The sequence below is a fragment of the Camelus ferus genome, chromosome 15 (assembly GCF_009834535.1).
Source record: "Camelus ferus isolate YT-003-E chromosome 15, BCGSAC_Cfer_1.0, whole genome shotgun sequence".
In the NCBI taxonomy this organism is placed as follows: domain Eukaryota; kingdom Metazoa; phylum Chordata; class Mammalia; order Artiodactyla; family Camelidae; genus Camelus; species Camelus ferus.
In genome coordinates, this window is record NC_045710.1 from 16,551,385 (window position 1) to 16,577,616 (window position 26,232).

Genomic DNA, 26,232 nt, shown 5'->3' on the forward strand with positions numbered 1-26,232 from the left:
ATTATCCCACGACAAGCTTCTCTCAACCCTTTGTAAACCCTCCCATACCCTTTATCACTTCACAGAGTGCTTCCTCTAACACCTCCTGTATCTGATAACTGACTCTCCTTTGAGGGGCATGCTTCTCTTGCAGTCCTTACTTAATTTCAACCAACATTCCTTTTCCCACCTCTGTAACTTTCCCTGACACTCTCCCATGCCTAGGATGACCCAATCTACCTTTACTTAAATTCCCATAGCATTATAAACACCACTATCAGAGTACTTACCACATATTTACTGGGATAAAGAAAAGACTAGAGAGTTAAAATTATATAAAATTAAATTTTGGTAAAGTTTCTCACGTGGAAACTTGTGGATGAGAAACTGGTCCAGAGCCAGAAGATGCCTCAGAAGCTGGACTAAGGGCAAAGAGCCACATCTACAATGTGGAAACCTGACTATTACCAATAGCTTGGACCAAGAAAGCAACATAGCTGGACAAATGGCCAAGAAGTCGGGATATAGTACTAAGACCCAGCTCCAGACCAATCCTACATCTGCTTCTGTTCTGATTCTTTCCCTCTACTAAAGTAGGATCATGTGTGAGGCTGATAAATGAAATGAAATGTGTCCTACTAATATGGTCTGCTGGCCTGAAAGGAATTGTGAGCAGTAAAGAGATACCAAGATACTTGCATGTGACAACAGAAAATTCTGACACAGTGACTAGCTGTGGAGCCACTGCACAGTTCCCTTGTGCAATGTTAAGTGGCACAAATTAGGCAGCAAATAAAAGCCTTCTTCATTTGAACTTCACTGTCTCTACTTCTATATTATTCTAGTATCTTTTGTTAGGGGGTCACAAAAGTAGAAGTCTTGGAGTAGAGAGTATTATAGCTATTTGTTTAGCTCTGAATCTCCTATAGAATTATGAGAAATCTAGGTGCAAAGGGTAACCCCGAGTCTACCTGCATCACAGCCAACTACGACCACTCAATAAAAACATGTTACAAGTGGCTACTTGAAGCCATTAAGAGAAGGGAACTGCTATATGGTAATGTGTCTTTCTTGCTTCCACAGTAACTATTAGGTTTTTCATGGACATTACTCATCTACTCTTCTCCAAGGCAAAGAAATGTCAGTTCACTGATATTTGTTAACTAATTATAATAATTTCTGACACTAGAGAACTTGGGAGAAACAGAGGAACATATTAGAAATAGTATCTTACTGATAGAAAAAAGAATCATGCAAAGTCTCTAAATGGATGGTTCTATGATTCAGATACCACAGCTGTCTTACTTATTACTATATATGGAGGCAGCTGATATATCTCAGATATATACAAAGAGAACTGCACCAACCTGGCAGTTCTACATTCAGTATTTACCACGCCATAAAATTAAGTACTTGGTTTTTATGATTTTTCAGGAAACAATAACAGATTTACTATGGAGAGAAATAATGAGTGCTTATTACCTGAAAAACATACTTGGCTCTATAGCTACATTGTTTTATTTATAATTCTCAGTCACTTATGAGGTATGCATTAATGTTTCCATTTTTCAGATGGAAATACTGAGGTTTAGAAAAGTAAAGTGACTAAATCCAGGTCCTCCTTGGATAATCAGTAGCAAATCAAGAATTCTAATCCAGGTCTGACTCCAAAGTCCATATTTTTCACTAATGGAACATAAAATTGGTTACTACAAACTCAATCCTTAAAAGAAAAACTTCTAAAATTTATAATCTAATTAACATCTTAGGATAATCATTTTATTTCTCTTAAATTTTCATAGTAAAACTGAAGATATGGGCCACAAAATCAGAATTCTAATAGCAATCTAGCATAATAAATTTATCAGTGATATTACCTTGTAGCCTCATCTTCTAGTTTCTTTTTCTGTATTAGCTCTGATCTTTTTCTTTCAATTTCCTTCAATTTGTCACGTTTGATCTTATAAAGCTGCTCAAGGGCTAACTGCTGTGTATTGTAGCTTTCTCTCAGTTCCTAAGGAGACAATAAAAAGAAGTCAATATGCCATTGATTGAAAAATCTTTGTCTTATGTAAAAATGTGACATTTGCATTAAATGATAAAAATCCTAAAGCAAGTGAAACTACAGCAAAAAAATGAAAAGTTTTAAAAAACATCTGGATGATTTAAAAAATCTTGACTATAGCAAGTATTTAAGGTATGTAGCCACTGAGGACAAATACATGTTAAAATCATCTATTTTTGTACTAATTCATTTCTAAGGAACATAAAATCTTTCATAATTCTTTGACTTGGTACTTCATTTTCAATAAAAAAGCAATCCATTAAAAAAAGGGGGGAAACAATGTGCTTCTCATAACATTTGAAGAGGAATTTTGCTTAATCATATATTTAACATATGCAGTTTAACCAGGTTACCCATAATTTTTATTCAATAAGATCCTGAACTAAACACAGAAGCAATTACTAAATAATTCAATAACTATTCAATATTAATTTAATTTAAATACTAATTAAATATATTAAATAAGTCAATAACTAAAAGTGGAAAAGATAATGTCTACCTAAAACGACATCTAGAATGAGCCAAAATAACGAAAAGTATTCCAAACAGGAATTAAAATAAACAACTGTTTATTGAGCACCTAGTTCTGTGCAAAGTACTATAAAGATTCACAGGGGATCCAATCCAAAACCATCTGACTCCTAAATCTATATATATAGTCTTTGCCTTCAAAGAGTTTATAATCTCAAAGTAGAGAAAAGTGCCAAAATCTGGGATACAATTAAGTGTCTTAGCAGAAACTTGTAATAATCTGTTCAGCATTTTCTTGCCCTCTTCTTCTAACAGCACCTTTCCTCCTTTTAGGAAACTGATTTACCCCCACCCTTCTGTGTGGTTTTTCTGAGTGTCAAATTCACTTCTCCTGCCACTTCCACCCAAGTGTAGTCACTTGATCTAAACATCACAGCACCTCATCTCCCTGGCTCAAAGGACATGCACATATCTGAGCTGGGCCAGAATCCCCTCCTGCAATTCAGATATTTTAAAGACCAGAGAAAGAAGTTTTTCTTTCTCTAAGCTCATTAAATTGGGATAAGGCAAACTTGGAGCTGCCCCACTTCCTGGTGAGGCCATTAGGGGTAGGAATGAAGTCAGCACAGGAAAGCGAGGAGAAGGAGCACAGGGAAACAGAATCTCCAAATTCATTTCTGTGTCTAGGAACTGCCCCTTCTATTGCTTCAGTCAGTGGTCCTAGTACTCTTCCAATAACCACTCTTTTTAGCTTAACTATTCTGAAGTGAGTTTCTTTTACTTGGAATCTATAGAATCCTGAACAAGAGAGTAGAAAAAGGCTGGAATAAGGAAGATAAAAAACCTAAAAACAAACAAAAATCCCCACAAACCATAAACTAACCAAAAGAGGCTTCACAGCAAAGGTGAGAGCTAAGACAAGATTTGGATACAATGTTTTCGTAAAAGATGTTTTGGGGCATCTACCCCTACACAAAAACAAAAAACTCCAAATCAAATACAAACAAGCACAACCCAAACTCCTTTTATTTTCAGAAATAAAATATTTTATATTTATTTAACTTGATTGAAATGGTAGATCTGTTCTGAGTAAATGTGGTAATCAGAGACTAGGTCCAAAATGTCCGAGATCAAGACTGGCAGCTTTAGACAATAATAATACAAATACTGCATTCACAGCAAAGCTTCCACAGACCTCAGCTTCTATAGCTCTCTTTGTTGCACCTTTCTCTAAATTCTATTGAAAAGCAGAATACGGAGGTTACAATCTATGGAGAAGCAGTGTGGTTTAGTGATAAGGACTCCAGGAGTACAGGCCTGGAATAAGACTGCCAAGATCTGAATCAGGCTCTGTCAGTGATAAGCTGAGCAATCTTAAGGAAGCTACTTTGCAATTTCCTCATACGTAACATGGGGTTAATTATAGCACATGCCTACAATATTGTTGTGAGGACTGAATGGGTAGATACACATAAAGTGCTTACAACAGTGCAGGACAGACAATAAATCCTCAATAAACATTAGCTATTATTATTGGCTATAGTCATTAAAAAGGAGAATTATAAGTTTAAAAGGAGAGTAAAGAGGAGGCAAATTAATGTCTGATTTTAATTGGCTGCAAGGTTAGCCCTCTAACTTGTCCTATAAAATACTGCTCTGCTCCGTCTTCCTTCATTAGCCCAGTCCTCCAGTGTCTGAATTAATGAGTTTCCTTGTGCTCCCCAAGGCATTTCTGTGCATTCCTCTACCACAGTCAGAATATGTGACTTCTGACTGTATGACTATCTCTCTACTGGAGTGAGCTTCTTGACAATAGGACTGTCTTTCACCAAGAGAGACCCTGGTGCAATGAAGTTATTTAATTAGTATTTGCTGGATGAAAATACATAAATAATAGCCTATGCATATTAATAAGATCTGAAGAGCACCAAAGGGGTTTCCAAGAAATATTTCCTCTGCATGACTACAATGATTCTAGAAATTCTTATCATTAGACTCATTCCTCTGGGTTAAGTCACACTCTCAGGATTATCAGTTAACTGAGAACAACAGTCTGCATTTATGAACATAACTGTTTTCAGTTTCAATACAATAAAAGATCATCTTTTCAGGTTTAGGAAATTCTATTCCTAATATGCCAATAACTTTTTCATTTTTTTAATCATAAATAGGTGTTAAATTTTATCAGATATCTTTTCTGCATTTAGTGAGACAAGCATACAATTTTCTCCTTTAATGTTTATATGACAAATTATAGTAAACATTTTTATATGTCAAATCATCTTTGCATGGCTAAGATAAATTCAACTTGGTCATAATGCAGTATCCTTCTAATAAATTTCCACATTCAACTATTTAATATTGTTTAGAATTTTTGCCTCAATGTTAAATTGGCCTACAATTATCCTTTCTTCTACTATTATCAAATTTTGATGTTGCGGGTGGGTATAGCTCAGTGGCAGGGTGCATGTTTAGCATGCATGGGGTCATGGGTTCTATTCCCAGGACCTCTGTTACATAAAAAGAAAATAATAATAAGTAAGCCTAGTTAACCTCCCCCCAAAACAAAAAACACCAACAAAATTTTTTTGATGTTTATGACAACTTCATATGATGAGTTGGAAATATTCCCTCTTCTGTATTTTGAAATAGCTGTAGAAGACTGGCGTGATTTGTTTCTTCAGCAAAAACTCTGGGTCTGCATTCTCTTTTAAAGAAGATTTTAAACTACAGAATTAAAATACTTCATGACGATAGCGCTAGTCATTATATCCCCTTCTCTTTTATTGTTTGCAATATATTTAGTTGTATCTCCTTTTCACCCCTTACTTTATTTCTGCTTTCTTTTTTTGAATCAGTCTTGCCAAAGGTTTGTTAATTTTATTAATCTTTAAGAGTCAATTTTTGGCTTTCCTGACTCTTGGTATTAAATTTTTGTCTTCTGTTTCATTAATTTCTTTCTACTTTTTTGTCCTTTATTATGCTAGTCTTTTTTTTTTTTAGCTTCTTAAATTGAACACTTAAGCTTATAATTTTCATCTTTTTTTCTCCTAATATAACCATTTAAGGTCAAATCCTGACTATCTGGGTTGGATTTCTGCTTGCCAGCTGTGTGACCATTGGCAACTTAATTTACTTCTATGTGAAATGTGAATAAAGAACTTACATCACAGGGTTAATGTAAGGATTAAACAAATTAATATAAGCAAAACATTCAGAAGAGTGTCAGTCACAGAGAAAATTTTCAATAAATCCTACCTATGATTAGTATACCTTGATTTATGAATTAGAAAATAGCTATTAACTCCTGATATGGAAGATAAGGAATCTGCTCATTTGTACTATCCTGCCACCCGGATCTCCTCTCCATTTCCCAGTGTTTGGCTGTGCTACTTAGTACCTTCATAACTTAAAAATATGCTTAATCTACTACTTTATGTTCATAAATACACTTAGCAACATTTTAGAATTCTAAATTTTTCTCCAATTTTATATTTTGAACACTTTCAGACCTATAAAAATCTGACTAAGTTGCAGGCGCTGGTGCTTTTATCACCCCCAGAACTCCATCATTACTCTGCGTAACTACAGCGTCAAGGCCAGCACCAAAGTAAAGAAATTTAACAGTGATGTAATAGTTTTACTTAAAACAGAGCTCATATTAAAAAATGTTCCCAACAGTATAAATATTGCCCTTAAGAACAGCTTTTTCTCTTTCTATTTTTAGGTTTATTTGTTTATTGAAGTATAGTTGATTTACATTGTTGTGTTAATTTCAGGTATACAGCAAAGTGATTCAATTATACATATACATATATATTATTTTTCAGATTCTTTTCCATTGTAGATTATTACAAGATATTGAATTTAGTTCCTTGTGCTATACAGTAGGTCCTTGTTTATCTATTTTATATATAGTAGTGCGTATAGGTTAATCCCAAACTCCTAATTTATTCCTCTCCCCTAACCCTTTTCCCCTTGGTAACCATAGTTTGTTTTCTATGTCTGTAAGCCTATTTCTGATTTATAAATAAGTTCATTTGTATCATTTTCTTTTCAGATTCCACATATAAGTGATATCTGTCTTTGTCTGACTTATTTCACTCAATATGATAATCCATCCATCCATATTGTTGCAAATGGCATTATTTCATTTTTTATGGTTGAGTAATATTTCACTGTATAAACTGACTACGTCATCTTTATGCAATCATTTGTTGATAGACATTTGGGTTGCTCCCATGTCTTGGCTATTGTTAAGTAGTGCTGCCATGAACATTGGGGTCCATATATCTTTTTGAGTTATAGTTTTATCCCAATATATACCCAGGAATGGGACTGCTGGATCACATGGTAACTGTATTTTTAGCTTTTTAAGGAAACTCTATCCTGTCCTCAATAGTGGCTGCACCAAACTACATACCCACCAACAATGTAGGAAGGTTCCCTTTTCTCCATACCCTCCCCAGCATTTATTTGTAGACTTTTTAATGACAGCAATTCTCACCAGTGTGAGGTGATATCTCACTGTAGTTTTGATTTGCATTTCTCTAATAATTAGTGATGTTGAGCATCTTTTCATGTGCTTATTGGGTATCTGTATGTCTCCTTTGAAGAAATGTCTATTTAGGTCTTCTATTTTTGATGGGGTTATTTGTTTTTCTGATATTAAGCTGTATGAGCTGTTTGTATATTTTGGAAATTAATCCCTTGTTGGTCTCATTGTTTGCAAACATTTTCTCCCATTCCATAGGTTGTTGTTTTGTTTTATTTATGGTTTCCTTTGCTGTGCAAAAGCTTTTAAGTATAATCAGCTCCCATTTGCTTATTTTTGTTTTTATTTCCATTACTCTAAAAACAGATTGAAAAAAATACTGCTGCGATTTATGTCAAAGAGTGTTCTGCCTATGTTTTCCTTTAGGAGTTTTAGAGTATCTGGTCTTATATTTAGGTCTTTAATCCATTTTGAGTTAATTTTTGTATATGGTATTAGAGATTGTTCTAATTTCATTCTTCTACATGTAGCTGTCCAGTTTTCCCAGCACCACTTATTGAAGAGACAATCTTTCCTCCATTATATATTCTTACCTCCTTTGTTGTACATTAACTGATCATAAGTGTATGGGTTTCTTTCTGGCCTTTCTATCCTGTTCTATGTGTCTGTTTTTGTGCCATTACTATGCTGTTTTGATTACTATAGCTTTGTAGTACAGCATGAAGTCAGGGAGTGTAATTCCCCCAGCTCTATTCATCTTTTTCAAGATTATTTTGGCTATTCAGGGTCTTCTGTGTTTCCATACAAATTAAAAAAAAAAATTTGTTTCAGTTTTGTGAAAAATGCCATTGGTAGTTTGATAGGGATTGCACTAAATCTGTAGATTGTCTTGGGCAGTATGGCCATTTTAACAATACTGATTCTTCCAATCCAAGAGCACGGTATATCTTTGCATCTGTGTCATCCTCAATTTCTTTCATTAATGTCTGATGGTTTGGGGGGTATAAGTTTTTTGCCTCCTTAGGTAGGTTTATTCCTAGGTATTTCATTCTTTTTGATGTAATGGTAAAATGGAACTGTTTCCTTAATTTCTCTTTCTGATATTTCATTGTTAGTGTATAGAAGTACAAACTGATTTCTGTATTTTAGTTTTGTATCCTGCAACTTTACCAAATTCATTGATGAGCTCTCCCAGCCCACCTTTTTTTTTGATTCATGATTTGATCAAGGGAAATCTGATAAATGTGAGTGTATCTAAATACTGACAGCATAAAACAATAATAATAAAAATGTCTTATACAGTTGAAAATATGACATGAATAACACAAAGGTGGGAGTGAGAGAGACATGGGCAGTAAATGGAGTTAAAAGTATCCTAAGTAGTGCATTATCCAGGAAGTAGTGAAATTAGTAAATTATATTAGACTTTAAGAAATCAAGGATGCTTACTGTAATCTCTTAGATATCCAACAGAGAAGTGGAAGAAGGTATAACTATCACAATAATAGAGGAGGAAAAATTGATTTAAAAATACTTGGTCAAAAAGAGGGTAACAAAACAGAAAAAAAGGAACACAAAATGGGAAAGACAAATAGACAACAAAGAGAAAAATGGTAGACTTAAATCCAAAGTTTTTAGTAATTACATTAAAAGCAAACAGACTAAATATGTCAATTAACATACAAAGACTGGATTTTAAAGACTGACTATATGCTATTTAAAAGACACAACATAAAGATAAAGATATAAACAGGTTTAAAAATAAGAAGATTGAAAAATACCTATTATGCTAAACTCTAACCAAAAGTAAGCTGGCATAGTTAAACTAATATCAGAAAAAGTAGATTTTCAGGCAAGAAATATTTCTAGAGGAACATCTCATAATGATAAAAGGGTCTACTCCCAGCAGCTATAACAATTCTAAATCTGTATGTACCTAGTAATACAGCCTCAAAATCTGTAAAGAAAAATCCAACAAAACTAAAGAGGAAAAGACAAATCCATAATCAAAGTGGAAAACTTTATCATATCAATCTCTGTAACTGATAGAATAAGCAGACAAGAAAATCAGCATGTCCAATCACCTATCTTCCTTCTGGTGCAGGGGTTCTTAATATGAGGCCACAGACCTTTCAAGGGTTTTTTGTTGTTTTTAAATAGAATTTAGGGGTCCATGAACTTGGACAGGAACAAAATTAATCTTTACTTTCATTAACCTCTATTTGAAATACAATATGTGCTTCAATTCCAAATATAAGCAACAAACCACAGTAACATTAGCTACATTTGTGACATTTTTCAACAACACAAATCACAGATATTTTCATATTCTAGTACAGATAACCTGATAAATACATTACTTCATGACTTCAAAATTATGGTACTATTAGATGTCACCAGATCTTATTTAAAATCATTAATATAGATATAGAAGCACATACATTATAATATCACAGATTTGTTTTTAAAAAATATTGTCACTCATAATTTGATTCTGTCATCCTGTATATTTCATTTTACACATTTAAAACATTATTCTGAGAAGGGGTCCAGAGGCTTCACCAAACTGTTGAAGAGTCGATGGCACAAAAAGGGTTAAGAGCCTCTGTTTTAGTAACAAATATTTATAACCCATGTGGCCCAGCAGCTCTTAGGCCCACACTTCCTACTATTATACCCCACATTAGAAAAAAGAGCTTCCCAAGGTAGACCTCAAATTCTCTGAAGTAAGGGACATACTTCCTTGGCCCTTATATTATGGGTTTGGGAAATGTTTTCTCTAACATCTAGTATATAGCTCATTCAAGTTTTTACTTACAAACCAAAGGGCTTGTGCTCCTGATCCCCAAATTAGTTAGCCTTATTGTCACCTGTATAAATAAGAAATCTCACCTTGCTACTAATGTAGGTTACCCCAGATTCTTGAAAGCACAAGGTAAGAAGAAATTAGCCCACTAGAGTAGGCCACAGTTCTGGTGCTGACAGACTATCTTCTTTCTAAGGAAAAGTATTTCCCTAACCATTATCCAAAATCAACAGTGGTGACTTTCCAATGCACTAAAGATATTCTGGAGATTCAGGATAATCCCTTCCCTAACAACAACAAACTATATTGCACATAACAGCTCACAAAGCACTTCAATATATATGCTATCTCATTTAATCATCATAGGACCCTGCGAAGAAGGCAGAGCAGATATCGCCAGCTTCATTTTGTAAAGGAAGAAAGCAAAAACTGAAAGTTTAATAACAAAATTACACAATTAGAAAGTGGCATGAATAGGACTAGAACTCATTTTTTCACTTCGGCCTCCTAGATCAGTACTTTTTTCATTGTACCTCACTGCTAAAGATATGTTATTCTGTGGATCTCCCTAGTGGAATAATGGCCTGTCAAATACCTCATCTTTCAATGAACTGGCTTTGCTATTTGTCTTAGCGTGACTTAAGTAAAAGAGTGAAAATTACGACTAGTCCTGTACACGTCTATTAGAGGGCCCCCAAAACATAATTTTATCAGATAAGTAACTTTAAATATTACACTTCTGTTTCACGACGAGCAGACTAAAGGAGTGATCATTTCAGATGCCCCAAAGGACCACAGAATTAGAACTGCCTGTTTTCCTTCAAGACTACTGGGACCAATTCTATCTCACGTGCCAATCAATCTAGCCTTTCTTGTCATCCTTTACCACCTGAATTCTCATCTCTATAATGCTGTTTATCCCTTGATCTGACCCAATCCCTCATCTTTCCTCTCCTCAACACTGCCTTGCAGCTGCTTCTCTTTGGTCAGAAAACATCCACATATCCACATATCTTCTCTGAATGGGAATTCCCTTACCTCCTTGCCTTTTTGGTTGATCCTTCAGGACACTGCTTTTCTTCTATTTCCCTCGCAGCTTATTATCACATAGTATTCCATTTACATCGAGGATAGTTTCAGTATTTTCTGTGCTCTTTGCTGCCATTTCCAGACTATTGTTTCTTCTCACTCTGACAAACTCTATGCTTTTCTGAGGCTCAGAATACCACCCAGCAGTACCACCCTCCCCTTCCTCTTTACTGCCATCTATCCATCACCTGGTCTCTGATCCTCATTCATTCATTTTCACTGCTCTTCCAGTCTTCTGACATCCACATGGATGACCCCATGAGAACCTCAACTCTCAGGCTGATCTCCTCAGTAATGACCTTTTTTTACTCCATTTAATCCATCATTTGCATTATTATATCCTGAATCTTGCCATCATCACAAAGAGAACTAACACCGATCAAACATTCCATTCTTCAAACATGAGCTCTTATCCTTCAAGCTTTTCTTATACCTGATACAGCCATATCAGTAGTTTTCTAACCTCACTGAGACCTCCATTCTGGGACCTCACCATTCTCTCTTCTTTCATCAGCACCCTTTCCTCTCTTCATATCTCTTCATGTCTTCATATGACTTCATGTCAGAGTTCATCTTTCTCATAATTATTGTGTCAAGATCTGTCCCTCCCTCATCCCTCCCTCTTTGCCCATGTCTATTAAAACCTCAAACCTGTATGAACCTATTTTATCAGCCTTTTCTGTGCATAAACCTAAGCAGCTGAACTTGGTGGAGAAAATACATAATTAGGCATGCTGTTTTCAATTTAGATTCATAACCTCCAACTTCGAATAGGCACTCAACATTGCTCAGGACACCTACTGTTTTGCTATACTAAACTTGCAATCCTCAGTGCCACTGAGATGTGTAATTCATGCTTGCTTTTCTCTCCTGAAATTTCCTAATCTTCCATCCATTCTTTTCATTATCAGCCAATAATCTTGTCTCGTTAAGTCAGACTAGAACTCCCTAATCTTTCCGTGTCAAAAGCAATAAAATTTCCTGCATCTGCATCCATCTCCTTTTAGTCTAGTCTGAGTTACTCCATGTCCTCAACTACCCATGAAGATTCCTTGTAATCATCCAACTTACTTCTGATTTTAAGTTTTGAAGCTGTCAACTTCCTATTCTCCACTAACAAATTTAACTGAATTCACACCTACCTTATCTCCATATGTTACACTGGAAGTATTCTTTTTATCTTATCCTTTAATCTGTGCTCTAGATTGTATCTTAATCTGCTTCCTCGGGATTCAGCTCTACAATGATCACCACTTCAGTCAGCAGTACTCAATCTCTCACTCTTCTCCTTCCTTTCCTGTCCCTTCACTATCTCCTTTGAGTCTTGTCTTTCTTTTCTTTTCTATTCTTTCTTTTTCTGAGGGTTTTTTTTTGAAAAAATAGCCTTTACTTAAAAGAATAAATTACATGGAATCAGAAGTGTTTCTAAAATCTGGGATATATGGTTTTCTGCTGTTTTTCAACTAATTATCTTTCTACTTTTTTCTCATAAATTCTGTATACTAACTCTAAATAAATGCTGCATACTTTCTGACTGAGAACATTCAATACCATTCATTCATTTAAGTAGATATTGCCTTTCCAGTATGTCATGCAAAGCATGACCCTCCACGCACTGTTCTAGGTGCTGGGAATTCAGCAACAAAATATTTGGCTTGAACCTGGTAATCATGATTAACACAATGACATGGATATGGCTAGTTACCTAACAAGCTCAATTTCTCCACTTCCATTCTTCTGTCCTAACAGAAACTATACCTTCCTCATGTATCCATATGCCACACAGAAAGGTGATACCCCTTTCAAGGGTGGTCCCAATTATTCTTTTATTTTTTAACTTTATTAAGGGATAATTGATAAATAAAAATCATATAAAACTTGCTGTTTCAATACATGTATACACTGTGAAATGATCCCCCAAATCAAGCTAATTAACACACCCATCTCCTCACAGTTACCGTTCCCTCCTTCCCTCCCTTCCTTTCTCTTCTTTCCCCCTCCCAACTCTTTCTGTGGTGAGAATGCTTAAGATCTATCCCCTTAGTAAATTTCAACTATACAATACAGTATTGTTAACTACAGTTACCATGCTGTACATTAGATTTCACAACTTATTCATCTTTCATAACTAAAACTTTGTATCTTTTGTCAAGTCTTTCTTATACCAAAAAAAAAAAAAATTTTTTTTTCCCCTCTCATGCTCTCTTTCACTCTCCTAAAGAGTTGTTCACACTCACTTCACCTCTCTTCAGCTCCCATTCATTCCTGATCTGCCACAGTCCAACTTCTGCTGGTCACTCAACTAAGATGGCACTTTCAGAAAGGTCTTGAAAGGTCTCCTTGTTGGCAATTCAATGGATATTTTTCAGTACTAAGTTAACTGACTGTTCTGTATCATTTCCAATGACTACAGAAAGCCTCTTGTTTTCTGTGACAACAGTTTGTTTCCTGAACTCTCTGACAGCACAGGTTTCATCCCTTTTTAGATTCCTAAGTTGCCTCTGATGAAAGTGTCAACAAGCAGTGAAAAGCTGGAAGGCAGGAAGCAGAAGGAAGAAAGTAAAACAAGAGACAAGATAATCTGCTGGCCTGTGGAGAATCAAATGAAAGAATCAGACTTCTGAGTGTGGGTACAGTCCACAAATCATCATCAAACTACATTGTACACATGAAGAAACTTAGGTTTAAATTTCTGGGTGATCTGTAGCAAAAGTTCTAAGACGAGATAATCTGGCCATTCATGCTATAACCATGAAGGAAAGGCTGATACCGTACCATCCTTTCAATGTGCCCTACCTTTGCTTAGGTAACAAAGGAGCTCTGCTTATCATGTTCCTGTCTTTACTGTGTATGTATAGGCAACTGCCCTATTGCCAACCACTTTATTTTATTTTTTAAAATTTACTATTATTATTTTTAATGGAGGTGCTGTGGATTGAACCCAGGACCTCATGCACGCTAAGCATGCGCTCTGCCGCTGAGCTATATACCCGTCCCCCTTGCCATCCATTTTAGTACTGAGCAGAATGCAGTCAAAATCTACTAGGGTCAGCAACTAGTAAATATAAAGCAACTGTCTTTAAACTACATTAAAATAGGAATTCATCGAATATTTTAAATAAATACTCTGTGTCCTATACATGACAAAGTGAACTGTTTATTTATAAATGTGATTTAAACATTTTTATTTGTGGGCAAGCATGTCTAAATATGAGGCCTGATAACTAGACATAACTAAAGCTGCCCCTGCATTACTGATTAAGATTTTTTCTTATAATTAGGAAGCAGCCTGATATATACATGACATAACCTTGCCCTAGGTTTCACAAAGTATACGTCCTGTTTTAAATAATGATTTTCACAGTGATATGGGTAAATAATTTATCTCACATTCCCTTAGTTTTCCTTTTAACTGAATTAGTAATCATCCCATCTGTTAGCCCAACTCACAGGGATGTTGTACGGGAATCAGGTAGTATTTCTAAGTGTCCTGGGCTACTCGTGAGAAAGGTTACTGTGGGCAATTCTACTGATTTCTGGCATTAGACTCAAACAGGCAGTAAGACAGCAGAGGATTTTTAAGCAAGCAGAAAGAAAAAATGTCTATATTGTACACGTTATTTCAAATAAAGATATTCAGATAAATGCAAAGAATAGTCTAATTTTTTTTTAAAAAAGAAAACAGTAAAGTAACTCAAAGAAAAGGAGCTAGATATTAGAAAATAACCTTAAGTAAGAGGAAGAGGTTGTTGAGACAGCTTAGCAGAGACAAAAGGCACTGAAGAACAGAGTCATCCATATTCCCACACTGTAAGATAAGGCAGATAAAAAGCCAATTAAAACTATGTACAGATTTTCTAGAAAATCATGTTGGGAAGATAACTTGGCTGGCTTGTCTGTCCATCAATGACAAATTTTTTGATTTTCTTAACACTTTTTTCTACAGAATATATATATGCTTATGTAAAATGTATGGTTAATATTATTCACCTCAAATTTTCCCTCCTTAACTGAAGCCACCATGGTTCCTTTTTTTTTTTTAATCATACTGTCTACTCTAAAGCTGGTATAATGTTATTCTTTTTTTAAAAACACTTTTATTGTGGTATGGTTCCTGTACAGTAAATGACACATATTTCAGATGTATAATTTGATGAATTTTGATAGATGGATATGGTATAATGTTATTCTAAACACATCAGCAAGATGAAAATCACATGAAGAGACAGAAAGCTGCCTAAAAAGTTTTGTCGTATTTTATGCTCTGGAAACTTTCTGCTTCTTTAGCAAAGGAGTAACTGAAACTATTCACAAATTTCAATCATGTGCCATTAGTCTGGTTTTTAACTTTTAATATTTTCTTTCACAGTTATGGCTTCAATATGCAACTAATACTGCACATAATGATAAGCATATGGTATATGTTTGGACATCTGCTCTGTCACTGCAGTAATTAATGAATCATGAACCTATTTTTCATGCAGACTTTATAGTGCCAGATTATGCTTCGGATTTCACTGATTACTGCATTATTTCACAAAGGTTCATTAAATTAAATAATAAAAAAGAAGCCAGAGAGAATTTAGTGTGTTAAAGGAGCCTCTACCACTCAGATTATTTAAAATTTTCTGTATTTCCCGTTTTAGAATTTGCCTAAGATCATGCTGGCCAAGAACTAACACTGATAAATCTAATCTAACCTAATACTAATACTGACAAAGGTGATTACTTCTTAAATGTATAGATGCTAATAAAAACAGTCATCAAAAACTGGAAACTATGGTAAATGATATGTTTATTTACATGACACAATATTTATAATATCTGTAGAGAACATTAAAAATAATCTTGCAATTGTGGTATAGCTCAAATTATAAATTATGAAAATGTACTACATAAACAATAATAGCTTTAGTTATTCATTCTATTACATCAAAGTAAGGAAGGTAACAGAAAATAAATACCTTTAGTTGATTGTTAAATGAATCCATTTCTGATAGCTTAGATGCAGTTTCCTTTTCAAGAGCATCTAATTGTTCTTTCAGTCTTTGGCATAATTCTTCCTTTTCTAATGATTTTTTATGAAGTAAACCAATTCCTAAATCTGAAATACAAACATCACAGTTTACATTTGGTAGAAATTCCTGTCGTTAACAGTAATTGACATTTACTGTTTGATCAAACTGGTATAACTAGAGACAAAGGCAGTACATGCACAATGTGGATCAACTGAAGAGAAAAAACTCAGCAGTCATTTCCCCTTTTTGGATCACATCTTGGGAAGACCCACATATGGAAACATTATAACATTTGTTCTGCACTCAAAAGTACTAGGACTTAAAGTGACACTCCACTTTGGGTGAAGTGCTTCACCAATCCGATCCACAGATAATTGACTGGATTATGAAACGGATTATTTAGTGGTATTATTTTAGTGGGTAAGAACTGAGGGCTTCATTTTATGACCTTTTCTTAGATATCTAGGCAGAGATAAAGAAACTAGATGGAAATATATGATGCAGATTACATTACAATAAATTAAAATAGTAATCTTACTACCTATTTAAATACGGTTGACCCTTGAACAGCTTGGGAGTTCAGGGGGCTGACCCTCTGCTCTGTTGAAAATCCAAGTATAACGTATAGTCGGCCTTCTGTATACATAGCTGCAGTTCCTCCATATCCACAGATCTGCGTCCTCAGATTCAACAATGATGGATCTGTGTAGTACTACAGTATTTACTTATTGAAAAAAATCTCCGTATAAACAAACTTGCGCAGTTCAAACCCACACTATTCAAGGGTCAACTGTAATATTTTAAAACTTCATTGTCTATTTTAAAGCATAGGAATCCAACATAAAATTTAAATAAAATGAAGCATATAGAGTAAAAAGTTTAAAAAAAAAAAAAAGTCCCTTTTCATCTCAACTCCCAGCTTATTCCCCTCTTAGGCACTTAGATATGTGCATATTCAATAATTCGTTCCATGGAGCTTTAATGGGATCACACTGGCTACACTGCTTAGCAACTTGTTTTATTTATTTGTTTTTCTTTTTAACTTTTTTTTACTGAGTTACAGTCATTTTACAATGTTGTGTCCAATTCCAGTGTAGAGCACAATTTTTCAGTTATACATGAACATACATATATTCATCGTCACATTTTTTTTTGCTGTGAGCTACCATAAGATCTTGTATATACTTCCCTGTGCTATACAATATAATCTTGTTTATCTATTCTCATCTATTCTACATTTTGATATCCCAGTCTGTAGCAACTTGTTTTAAATTTAATAAAGACATCTAGATCTAGTTCATTCTTTAAAATTGCTCCCTGGTAGTCTACATTATGGCTATCCCATAATTTATGTAACTGCTCTTTTCCTGATTGCCATTTAGGTTGTTTCTAATTTTCTACTATTACATAAAAATGCTGCAATTAATATCCTTGTATGTACATTTTAATGCACATATGAAAATATTTTATAAGGCTAGGAGGTGAAAGAATTACTACATAAACAAAGGACTTGCACACTTTAAATTCTGACAGAAACTGCCAAACTGCCCTTCCAAAAAGCTGTACCAATAACAATGACACCAAATTACCTGTTTCTGCAGACCCTCATCACTGGATATTATCAATCTTTTTTCACTTTTGCTAACTACCAAAAAAAAAAATCTTATTGTCATTTAAATTTGTATCTTCTTGAAAACTACTGAAATCAAAGAAACATCTATTTATAAGGCGATCTATTTCTATTTTTCAGCCATCATCTTGAATTGCCTTGCCTCACATCCTTTGCCAGCTTTTCTCCCCTACTGAGTGGTCTTAATTTCTGATTTGTACAGGCTCTAAATTCCTATTGTATTATACATATTTCAAATTCTTTACTGTTTATGATATCTTTCATCATGAAGAAGTTTTTCATTTTTATGTCATCAAAAACTGTTAAGTATTTTCCTTCATGGCTCTATGGATTGTTTGAAGAGACTTTCCTGACACCAAGATTAGAAAAATGTTTTCCATGGTAAAAAAAAATTTAGAGTTATATTTTATGTTTAGCCTCTTATTTTATCTAGAATTTATTTCTGCACACAGAGTGAGACAAAGAGCTTCTTCATCTCCCTTTCTGATAATCAACTGTCCCCTGAAGTACTTAACGAAGAGAAAAGAAAGTAAATACTGAAAGCCCATCCTTTCCTCACAGATGGTAAATGCCAAGTTTATCTTATCCTAAATTACCATATATTACAGGCTTGTTCCTAGATTGTCTATTTAGTTCCATTGTTCTATGTTTCTATATCTGATCAATAATATACTATTCTAGGTATATACCTTTCATAACTTAAGTTTTGATATCTGATAGGGTTAGTCTCCCCCAAACTAATGTTTTTCTAAGTCTTGCCTGATCTTGCATATCTTCTCTTCTAGGTGAATCTGTGAATTATCTTGCCAAGTTTCATTTAAAGACACCCAAACAGAACTGAATATATGGATGAATTAGTAGAGAACTAACATCTTTAAAATATTGAGCTAGTTCACTCAGGAATACAGCATGTATCTACTTATGCAGGAATATTTTATATCTATCAGTAAAATTTTATGACTGTGCATTTCTTCTTTATTCATTTAACAGTGAGAATACTAATGTGAATGAGACCTTTTTTTCATAATATTTTCTAAACAAATACTTTTGATTAAAGATACTGATTTTTATATACTGATTTTTGTATCCAGGCACCTTGCTAAATTCTCTTAAAATTCTAACAGTTTTCTAGAATTTCAATAAACACTTAATCATTAAACTACACATATCTGCTATATGCAGGGCACTCCACTGTATTCAATTGTAGGTAAAAATAAAGGCTAAGGCATGGGTCCTTCCCTGGTCAAGGTGGGAGACAAGCAATAGAAAAAAAAATAACAGTAAAAGAATATTCATCTTAGTACTCAAAATGAGCACCAGCAATAATGGATGTTTTCATACCAAATTTGATCATATCATATCTGTGAGCACTGTGTTAGGTAAGGCAGCATGGTAACACAGTGGGCTTTAGAGTCAGACCCACAAGAATCTGCGACCTACTATTACACTATCTTGGATAACTACTTATTGTCTCTGAACCTGAGTTTTCCTAAGCTGCGCAATGGGAGTAACAACTCCTACTTCACAGGGTTGTTGTAAAGATGAAAATAATGCATGAAAACTGACAATCATAGTACTTGGTACATGGCTGGTAATCTCAAATGGTAACTGTATGGAAAGAGAATTTAAGGGGTACAGGGTACTTTGCAAACTCCAAACAAGAGCTTCCTATTCTAAACTGGACTACAGCAAAGATAAATAAATTAATAAAAGCTAAATTGAATCATATTCCACAGGGAAAGAATAACTCTACCAGGTCCCCAATAAGCCATATTCTACACTTTATTCACAATCCAAATATTAACAACGAGGATGAAAATATACTTTCTGCCCTGCACAGGTCAGGAGGGCTGCTTTATCCTGCCTCTGGAATGCCTGTGAGGGGTAAGGTAGGAGCTGTACACTTTGAACAGCTAAGAAAAATATCATGTGCAAGGAAGATTGTCTGAGAAGAGATAGTGGAAGGTGGGAGACATAATAAGAATAGTTCACAAGACTGAACTATATTCCTGGTGTTTCTTCCATGTAAAGAGCCCTTTACTAGAACAATATTCAGCTTCTTTCTACCTCTTAACTAATTGGTGAGATCGAGATAAGGACTTGGGTATACACAGCCCTACACCTTTCCTATTCTTTGCTTTCTTGAGACTGAACTGCCCACAGGAATCTGCATTCTATTTTGTTCATGCACCCAATGTCTTACAGGGGCAGCTGTACCGCTCACAGATAAGCCATGCTGTCTAACATCAGCTTTGTTAATAATGAGGCAAAGTTTTGGTCTCTCGTGTCTTGCTCCTTTCCTTCATTTCTTAATTTGTTCACAACTCAGGCAAAGAAGAGGGATGCTATTTATTGGAACTTCTAATCAGCCAAAAGTATAATAAAGAGCCCTGGAATAAAAAGACCGACAGATACTCAATGGGAGACATGTGGGATACTTAAGCTAGTTCTAACACATTTGCAGAGTTACTTTTCTTTAAATAAACCTTTCTTCTGCTGTGCTGTTACTGGCATACTATCCAATATGGAATTTTTTTGTTTTGTTTTGTTTTGTTTTGTTTTTCAGTTTTCTGGTTGGGACTTGAATCAAAAAAAATGTTGTATACTCATAAAATACCTTGCTGTCAGAGAGGCAAGCTGGTAAAATTCTCTACATGAGTGACAGAATTAGATGATATAAAAAGGCTGGGAAGGACATATCAGGCTGCTTAGGCCTATCACTGCTGTGCGTTTTCAACCTAGAATCCAACAGGTTTAGCTCCACAGAAAGGTCCCCTCTCAGTTATTTACAATTAGCGCAGGATTTTGCCAAAATGCACATATAACCTTGTGTTCAAGCCAAGCCTAGGTCTTGTTTAACTGCAGTCTAACATTTTATTGACATTTGAAATATATAAAAATGTTATTAAGAGAGGAAGTCATACCACAGTCATTAATTTATTTATTTACTTTTTATTGCTAAAAATGCTCTAACATCTGTGATATTTTTCACATTATTTTGAAATTTTAACTACAGGCAAGAAATGTTATTTATAACAGAATAATGCTATGTTTAAAAATAACAATATGTGACTGATACAGTCATTCAGAAAAGAATAAAAGAGGAAAGACAAACCCTAGAACTCACCAGGTGTAGTACTGAGCTGCATGTTTTTAATTCTTTCATTTAATAATTGCTTCTCCGGTACCAAATAGATAAGCTTATTCTGATATTCCTTATAAAAAGAAAAAGTAGTGTCTGATTAAAACTTTGTAATGTTGTCTAAGAATATTTTTAATGCAAAAACATGATTTAATCACACTCGAAGTTTAGATTAGAAATAATATGTAAGTTGCTTACAACTTATGAATAAACTAGAATGGAATTATGCATAATTTAAAATACAGATATTTAAATGTAAATCCATACATAAATGAATGATTGGCTGAAAATAAAAGGTGGTGAAGAAAGCTCTGTTAATCAGGTGTGTTCAGGGCCCGACAACTTCCAGCCTACTGGAAGATGACAGCAGGCACAGCCTAAGAGGTGCCCTTGATGCCTCCACTAAACGCTATGTATCAGCAGTCATGATACTCCAGAATGAGTATCAAAGAGGGACTAAAATCTCAGGGATTATTAGGAAAGCAGGGGTACACTGGGTAGGAAATGTCACTTGGCTTTTGTCTACATCTGCTGTGACAAAGTAAAAACACTGTTAATTAATGTTAGTCTGTACAGAAAAAGAAATTTGGTAAGAGGACTCTTGAGATGAAGAAAGCTTTCAGGGTCCCTACTCTACATAGTTAAATAACAGAATTACCAGATCCTTGATGGACATGTTGACCCCAATTCTGCAAAGAACATTAGGTCAAACCTTCCCAAAAGAAGCAGCAGATTAACATAACAGACATACATTTATGTATTTATTTATTGAAGACTTGAAACTCAAAGTGATAAATGCCCATTTATGTACAAATATTAAGCAGAACCTAACCAGATGTTGATCAGAGTTTTAGGGGGTCTATGAGCTTCCTGATATTATACAAGATGTGTATGTTTACATTCTTTTAGGAAGGAGGTCTATCAGAGGCTCAAAGGTGTTCATGACCTAAAAAGCAAAACCCACTCTATTAGGAAGAATTATTAATAACTGCTCATGTTTAAGGACAATTCAGCTGCAAAGGACTTACCTGAAGTTCTTGTTGAAGTTGCTTGATTTCCATAATTTCCAGGTCACACTGCTTATCCAGAACTTCCAGCTCAGTCTTTTGAGTTTGCTTTCTGAGTCGGATGTCTTGAAGTCTGCCTGAGATCTGCTGATGTTTGCCATTCTATAGGAGGAGCATATGAATATATAACATAAACTATTCATAGGAAATGTTCCTATCAGGAGAATAGTATTTTCACTTAAGTTTTAAATGTCATTTATCATTTATCATTTATACTCAGTGTGAGATAAGTGTCTAAAACCAAGTTGACTTAACACAGTTACTAGGAAACATGCCATTCTCAATATAAGAGCCTATTATGTTAAGAGGAGAAAGCACAAACATACCAAAGTGATTTTTTCCCTCAGCATTTAGGTATTAATTTATAATATTAAAATAGAGACAATCTCAAAGAATAATGAGGAGGAATAATCATTTGCAAGTGACATTTAGCATTACCCTCTCTGAACTTCTTTTTCTACCCTCAGTGCTGCCATCTAATTCCTTTAATTCAACAGTGTCCAGGAAGGCCTTTTGGCCCAATTCTCTTCTCCTATATCAACATTCCTTTCCCCTTTTTCTGAGAAGAAAAACAAAACAAAACAGAGAGCAGAGATTCTCAATAGAATTCTCAATATTAGAAAGCTAATGAGAAGGGCAAAGTATTGTAGGCTGAACTGTGTCCCCACAAAATTCACATGTTTAAGTCCTAACCCTCAGTACCTCAGAACACGACTGTATGTGGAGACGGGACTTTTAAAGAGGTAATTAAGATTCAGTGAGGTCATATGGGTGGTCACTAATCCAACTTGTCTGGTGTCCTTATAAGAACAGAACATTTGGACACAAAAGAGACAGCAGAGATGCTCGGGCAGAGGAAAGACCACATGAGGACGTGGTGAGAAGGCAGCCGTCTGCAAGCCAAGGAGAGAGGCCTCAGAAGAAACCAAACCTGCTGGCACCTTGATCTTGGAGTCCAGCCTGTAGAACTGTGGTAACATTAATTTATGTTGTTTAAGCCACCTGGTCTGTCTTATTTTGTTATGGCAGCCTTAGCAAACACAGTGGGGTAATGGGAAATGAGGCCTCCAGTTTAAAATCACTGGTAATTAAAGTTTTCATGGAAGGTATGTTCCATGTTTGAGAAGTGTATGCTAAAGGGAGCATGCTGTGTCCACCCCGGAGTTCACGTTACATCTTCAGCATATAGCAGTGTAGGCTCTGGACCTTTCCAGGCCCTGCACACTAACCCATGCTACTGCCTGGTGTGTTACTCCAGTTCTTGCGGGGGGAAACGATCAGTCCTAAGGTTTCCTCCCATTGTCTTTTTAAAGAAAAACACAGAGTCAAAATGATGGTTCAGCCAGATATCCAAGCAGCTACACAAAGAAGTCAAAACTTTTAGGACTGTTTTGCAGTACTATGGCATGATTAATTGTCGTACGCTTCCTATTCGTTTGAAGGCATAAATTAGTATCTTTCTGACTAAAGTATGTGATTTTTAAAAAATGTAATTCAGTTCATCAAGCAAATAAAATGTTAAACTACAATTAAACAAGATGTAACTATGGCTCTACACATGGCTGGCTGCACATGCATTTTCTGCAAAATCCTACTATATTACGAGGTCAGGCTTACAGGATTCCAGGGTCGTAGTAGAACAGTATGTCTTACTCAGACCCTTTATGTCTTCTCACCTTGCATTTCAAACAAAGTTTTAACAGCTTGATCCTGATATCTGATATGTAAAAACTGGTAAGCATAATGACCAATATTAGTTAACAACCATAGTCCTACAGAACTGGAAGGAACTCTAAGAGATCATTCAGGTCAGCAGTTTTAAATCTTTTTTTTTTTTCAGTAAATTCTTTTTTTCCCCAAGCAAATCTTAGATAACTCTCAAAAAGTACAGTAGATACATGTGGAGCTTCTCTGTTGTGAAGTGTGGGAAGAACTGGGAAGAGGAGACTGTCCTGCTGCCTCGGCTCCCCTTCTCCTCCCCTCTCACGCCTTCTGGTTATCCCTCTGTGGACCATCTTCCAGACACCAATTTGAAAACTGAAAATCACTGAACCAGCACAACCTTTTATCTTATAGATGCACAAAGTGAGGCACAGAGAGGGAAATGTCTTGCTCAAGAGTATGTGGTTTTAACGCATCTGAACTAAGACCACAACATAATTCTCAGCATTCTGAGTCACCATGCTGTTTCAGTAAACTATACTGTCTAGACTGTTAAAAAGTACTTAAGAAAAATATGACTATTTGATTACATCAAAACATAATATATTCATGAGGTAGATTTTAAAAACAGTATTTCCAACAGGTTACTCTAGCATCATTCAGATAAATTTCACTTAAACTTATAGCCATACCAGTGCTTCCAACTCGAGATGAAGGCTCTTCTTTTTAGAGTTTAACCTGACAATTTCTTCCTGTTCTCTATTCCTTCGATTGAGAAGCTCCTGTCTACGAATTCTCTCCCATTCTAAACGACGCTGTCTTTCAAGTTCCTGTTTTGCTGCCTGAAAATAATGAATTAAAGTTAATTTTTAAATTAACAATTTTGCATCATTCAGAAACTGACAGAATGACAAAGTAAAGGTGAGGCAGAATTTAGTACTTAGTAGGTTTGAGTGTCTAAGGGTAACTGGGCAAACCTAGTTTTATTAACGGGGCTAAATTAAAGATTTTCACAAAAGCAAATCCATCCAACAGGCTTCTTGACTGCTTCAGGACCATCCCCTTGTTGCAGTTACTTTTATTTTAATAAACAAAAGGATGACTTCATAAATATAAATATTAATAGGAATTAACTGTACCTTTATTCTGATATCAGGGAAGAAAAAAACTTCTATTTACATTATTTAAGAGCCACTGTAATCTACTGTGCTCCATGCACAGCCCCTGAAAACACAGCCAGCCCTCCCAGGGACCCTCCCCGCACCACTGATCCCAAGGACCTGCACAAGCCCACCCTCTTGATTCCTCTCAAGACCTTCGACTCACCACTCTCACCTCTCTGCCTCTCCAACTACTTGGCCTCTTACTCTGAATAGTAAGCTTATTTTTGTTTAGTGACCTGATCAAACTGACTCCTCCCTCTGGCTCCTCCCTCAGCTCAGCTTTGTAACCAATCCTGCTTTGACTGAGCTGCACCTGTAGGCATGCTTTCTCTACTAGCTGTCGGCCCTGAAAACATCTCACAAGCAAGGACCCTCTTTCACTCCACCGGGGAAGGGGGAGTCGGATTTGCAGAAGATAAGTTAAGAATGAATGACACTGAGGAAAGGCACAACAAAAATGCCCATTTTTTATCAAATGAAATGTAGCCACTTATTAAATGAAATGATTTTCCTAAGAAATAAAATAACTTAAAAAAATAACCTCTCGTCTTTCTATCTCTTTTCTCCTTTCTTCCTCCCGTTGTCTCTCCAATTCCCTCTGCTTCTCCAAGCGTTTTTCTAATTCAAGTTGTTTCTTCCATTCTTGCTCTTGTATTTCTCTCTGTTTTCGTTCCCATTCTTCCTTTTCTTTCTGGGCTTTGCGTTCTGCCTCCCTCTGCTGCTGCTCCATCATGGCCTGGCGTCGCTTCTCCAGTTCCATGTTCCCCCGCTCGTAGTTGGCTTTCCGCTTGTCCTCGAACGTAACTGAAGCAGGTATACTGTGAGCATTCTTCCACATTAAGAGCCTACAGAACCTGTAATCTAGTTTCAAGATGCTTGTGCCTTGCGGTCATGTGAGTCCTCTTACTCTTTGCATACTTCTCCTAAGGATAATTTTAACTTAAATGTAAATAATAAAATACTTATTTTTTTCTAAGAATATTAATTTTTGGAAAATAAATCTCTAAGATTGAGTCCATCCGAGAGAAAAATAATTTTACTATTCCTGCCAATAAAAATACGTTTCAACTATTTTCTCAGCATTTTTTTCAAGGATAACCAAAGCTGTGTGGCTATATATTTGTCATATTTAGTATATGTAACTAATTTTTTTAAACATTTTAAAGTATCTACACATGTAGTTTTTCAACCAATATTTAACTTTTTTTTTTAAAAGGTAAAGATTTCATCACAAAGCTTGCTCTAATGATTTTTCCTAAAGTGGGGGAAACACTTTAACTAGGACATCTAATACATACATTCTTGCCAAATACAGACACTGGTCTCTCCTTCCTACATACTCTTCTTTTCATTTTTGCCTACCTTAATTTTACTGACACCAAAATCCACCCCATTCATCAAACACCTTCTTGTACAGCATATAAAATATTAAGAATGTAAAAATTCTAAACGTTCATTTCTATTTCAAGGCAAAATTTAAAAGAATTCACTATACATTCGTGGACATTCAATGTTACCTGGTAATTTTTTTTGAGGTTCCTCTTCTTGAATTTTCTGATATGAAGGCAGAGTTCCATTAATGGAATCAATTTGCTTTCCTCCTCTAAGAAAAGCAAACAATAAATGAATTTAGCATCATGCAGTT

The 26,232-nt window shown here is 35.2% G+C and overlaps 1 protein-coding gene across 7 annotated transcripts in view; it reads right to left on the reverse strand.

Moving 5' to 3' along the window:
* Positions 1-26,232, reverse strand: part of ITSN2 (intersectin 2) — a 132,319-nt gene that overhangs the window by 53,357 nt on the left and 52,730 nt on the right. For 6 of the 7 annotated variants that reach the window (XR_004326180.1, XM_032497125.1, XM_032497124.1 and 3 more), the window contains 7 exons: positions 26,105-26,190; positions 25,129-25,391; positions 24,117-24,266; positions 21,724-21,864; positions 20,681-20,768; positions 15,870-16,009; positions 1,857-1,993 (listed from right to left, as the gene is read on the reverse strand). Coding sequence is in view for 6 of the 7 variants with exons in the window: in XM_032497125.1 (XP_032353016.1) it covers positions 1,857-1,993; positions 15,870-16,009; positions 20,681-20,768; positions 21,724-21,864; positions 24,117-24,266; positions 25,129-25,391; positions 26,105-26,190 (1,005 nt within the window). In the remaining variant the exon portion in view is untranslated. Of the gene's footprint in view, positions 1-1,856; positions 1,994-14,632; positions 14,714-15,869; positions 16,010-20,680; positions 20,769-21,723; positions 21,865-24,116; positions 24,267-25,128; positions 25,392-26,104; positions 26,191-26,232 lie in introns of all 7 variants that reach the window. The other variant, XM_032497129.1, reaches the window with a different exon arrangement.